This window comes from Orycteropus afer, unplaced genomic scaffold (assembly GCF_000298275.1).
Source record: "Orycteropus afer afer isolate SDZICR_OR568_19922 unplaced genomic scaffold, OryAfe1.0 scaffold00061, whole genome shotgun sequence".
Classification (NCBI taxonomy): domain Eukaryota; kingdom Metazoa; phylum Chordata; class Mammalia; order Tubulidentata; family Orycteropodidae; genus Orycteropus; species Orycteropus afer.
This window is the reverse complement of record NW_006921648.1, coordinates 254,053-256,251: the sequence shown is the minus strand read 5'-3', so window position 1 is coordinate 256,251 and position 2,199 is coordinate 254,053. Positions and strand designations below refer to the sequence as shown.

General features: G+C 61.0%; 1 protein-coding gene across 1 annotated transcript in view; it reads left to right on the top strand.

Annotated features, from left to right (window-relative positions):
- Window positions 1-2,199, top strand: part of IFT140 (intraflagellar transport 140) — a 68,353-nt gene that overhangs the window by 26,434 nt on the left and 39,720 nt on the right. The window contains 2 exon segments of the mRNA XM_007939646.1: window positions 426-553; window positions 1,416-1,533. Of these exon segments, the coding sequence (XP_007937837.1) occupies window positions 426-553; window positions 1,416-1,533 (246 nt within the window).

The following is a 2,199-nucleotide window of genomic DNA, read 5'->3' as shown; positions in this document are numbered from 1 at the left end:
GAGTGGACCTGTCAGAGGAGGACCCGTGCCTGGGCTGTGTGTGGCCTGGGGCCCGGTGATGAGGGGGGCTGCCCATGCCCTGCATGTGCCTCCTGGCAGCGCTGCGAGCGTGTTGGGAAGCGTGTCCAAGGCGACGGGTGATTCGTGCTCACTGTTGCCGATCCCGGCTCACAGTGCCCGCGCGGCAGCAGCCTGCCCGATGGGGTCTCCCAGGCGCCATCTTCACAGGGGTGGGTCATCAGGCCTCTCTTTCACCTGCAGGGCACTGGGTGCCTTCAGACTCCAGCTTTTCAGTCAGCAGGCATGTGCTTAACCATTGTGCCACCAGGGCTCCTGAAGAATGAAATGTCACGGAAGCAGCTTCCCCCATCCCCACCTCCCTCCCGAGGGAGCAGCGTTCCAAGTGTGTCCACTTCCCTCCGCAGGGCACCGTCAAGCAGCTCCTGCTCTTCTCCGAGGCCGAGGGCAGCCCCTGCTTCCTGGACGTGTGTGGGAGCTACCTGGTCGTGGGGACAGACACGGCTCACTTCAAAACCTTCAATCTTTCCCGAAGGTACAGTTTTTGTACAGACGAAGGTTGAGACGAATCAGGTTGTTGGGAGTGAGTCAGGAGATGACGTGGCAGGAAGGCTGGAGTTGAGGCTGGAGAATGCCTCCGACTCTGGTTTCCACGTTAGCGTCCCACCTTGAACACCGACGTCCACCAGACCCACCCGGTAGACAGGGTGGGGGCGGGGCACCGTATTCCGAGGCCAGTAGGTGAAATCCTGACTGGCAGCCCCATGTGTGAAGAGAACTGCTTCCAAGGGGCCCTCGGGTGGGTTCGAAGCGACAGCCTTTGCTCATTGAGCACTCAACTGTCTGCACCACCCAGGGCCCCCTTGCGCAGCCACTATTTTTATCCTGGCAGCAAACTAGAACTCAGTAGACGTCACTGACGGGACGAAGTGAATCATGGTTTATCCACTGGGTGGGAAACCACACGCTGGCCCCGTGCGGGAAGCAGCCCGGAGGGGCAGGCAGCAGCGAGACGCAGGGCTGCGTCTGTGATGTTCTGCTCTTACGTGGCAAGACCACGGGAGTGAGGACACTTACTCATGTCTGCTCACAAAAGCACTTGCGTTTGGAAATCTCCTCCTGTATGCTGAGTTTGGCCTGCGCCATGGTCCACACATAACACAGCATCAAAAGCACCCGGCGTGTTGAGTGGAGCATGTCCATGTGCAGAGGCTCAGGGCTGGCATGTCAGCTGAAGCGTGTCTGTGCACAGAGGCTCAGGGCTGGCGTGTCGAGTGGAACACTTCTACACAGAGGCTCATGAGCCCTTGCCTATGACCCATCTGCACACCATGGGTGGCTGGCACCCACGAGACATGGACCTCCTGCCCCAGTGACCTGCTCCACTCCTCCCACAGAGAGGCCAAGGTGCACTGCAGCTGCAAGAACCTGGCCGAGCTGCTCCCGGGCGCTGGGGGCATCGCCTCTCTGCGCTGTAACGCCAATGGGAACAAGATCAGCCTCCTCCTCACCAAGGTGAGTGGCAGGAGGGCCGGCCACACGCACGGGCACCACCCCACCTCCCCCAGCGGCTCACTCATCACCCGGCTTCCCCCACCCGGTGCTCTGGCTGCTGACCACCCAGAGGTGCCTCAGAAGAAGGGCCTGGCCATCAACTTCCAAAAGAATCAGCCTCTGGAAGTCCCCTGGGGCCAGTGCTGCTCAGACCCACGGGGCTGCCATCCCAGTCAGCTCGGGGCCGATGCCACTCAGACCCAAAGGGCTTCATGGCAGCTGGCTTGTATGTCGGTCAGCATGACACAGCATGGGGGTCATCCCTGTGTGCCCATCAGCACCACGCAGGACGGGGGTCATCCCTGTGTGCCTGTTAGCACCATGCAGTACAGGGGTCACGCCCTGTGTGCCCGTCAGCACCATGCAGCATGGGGGTTACTCCACACAGCACGGGGGTCACGCCCTGTGTGTCGGTCAGCACCACACAGCATGGGGGTCACGCCCTGTGTGCCCATCAGCACCACGCAGCACGGGGGTCACGCCCTGTGTGCCCGTCAGCACCATGCTGCAGTCACTGGCTCCAGAATTCTCCTGTTTCTCTGAGTTGAGAACTGTTTGCACAGTAGCTGTTTGGTGGGGCAGGGCCGCCGACTATCAACTACTGGAAGGAGGTACCCTAAGAGCTGC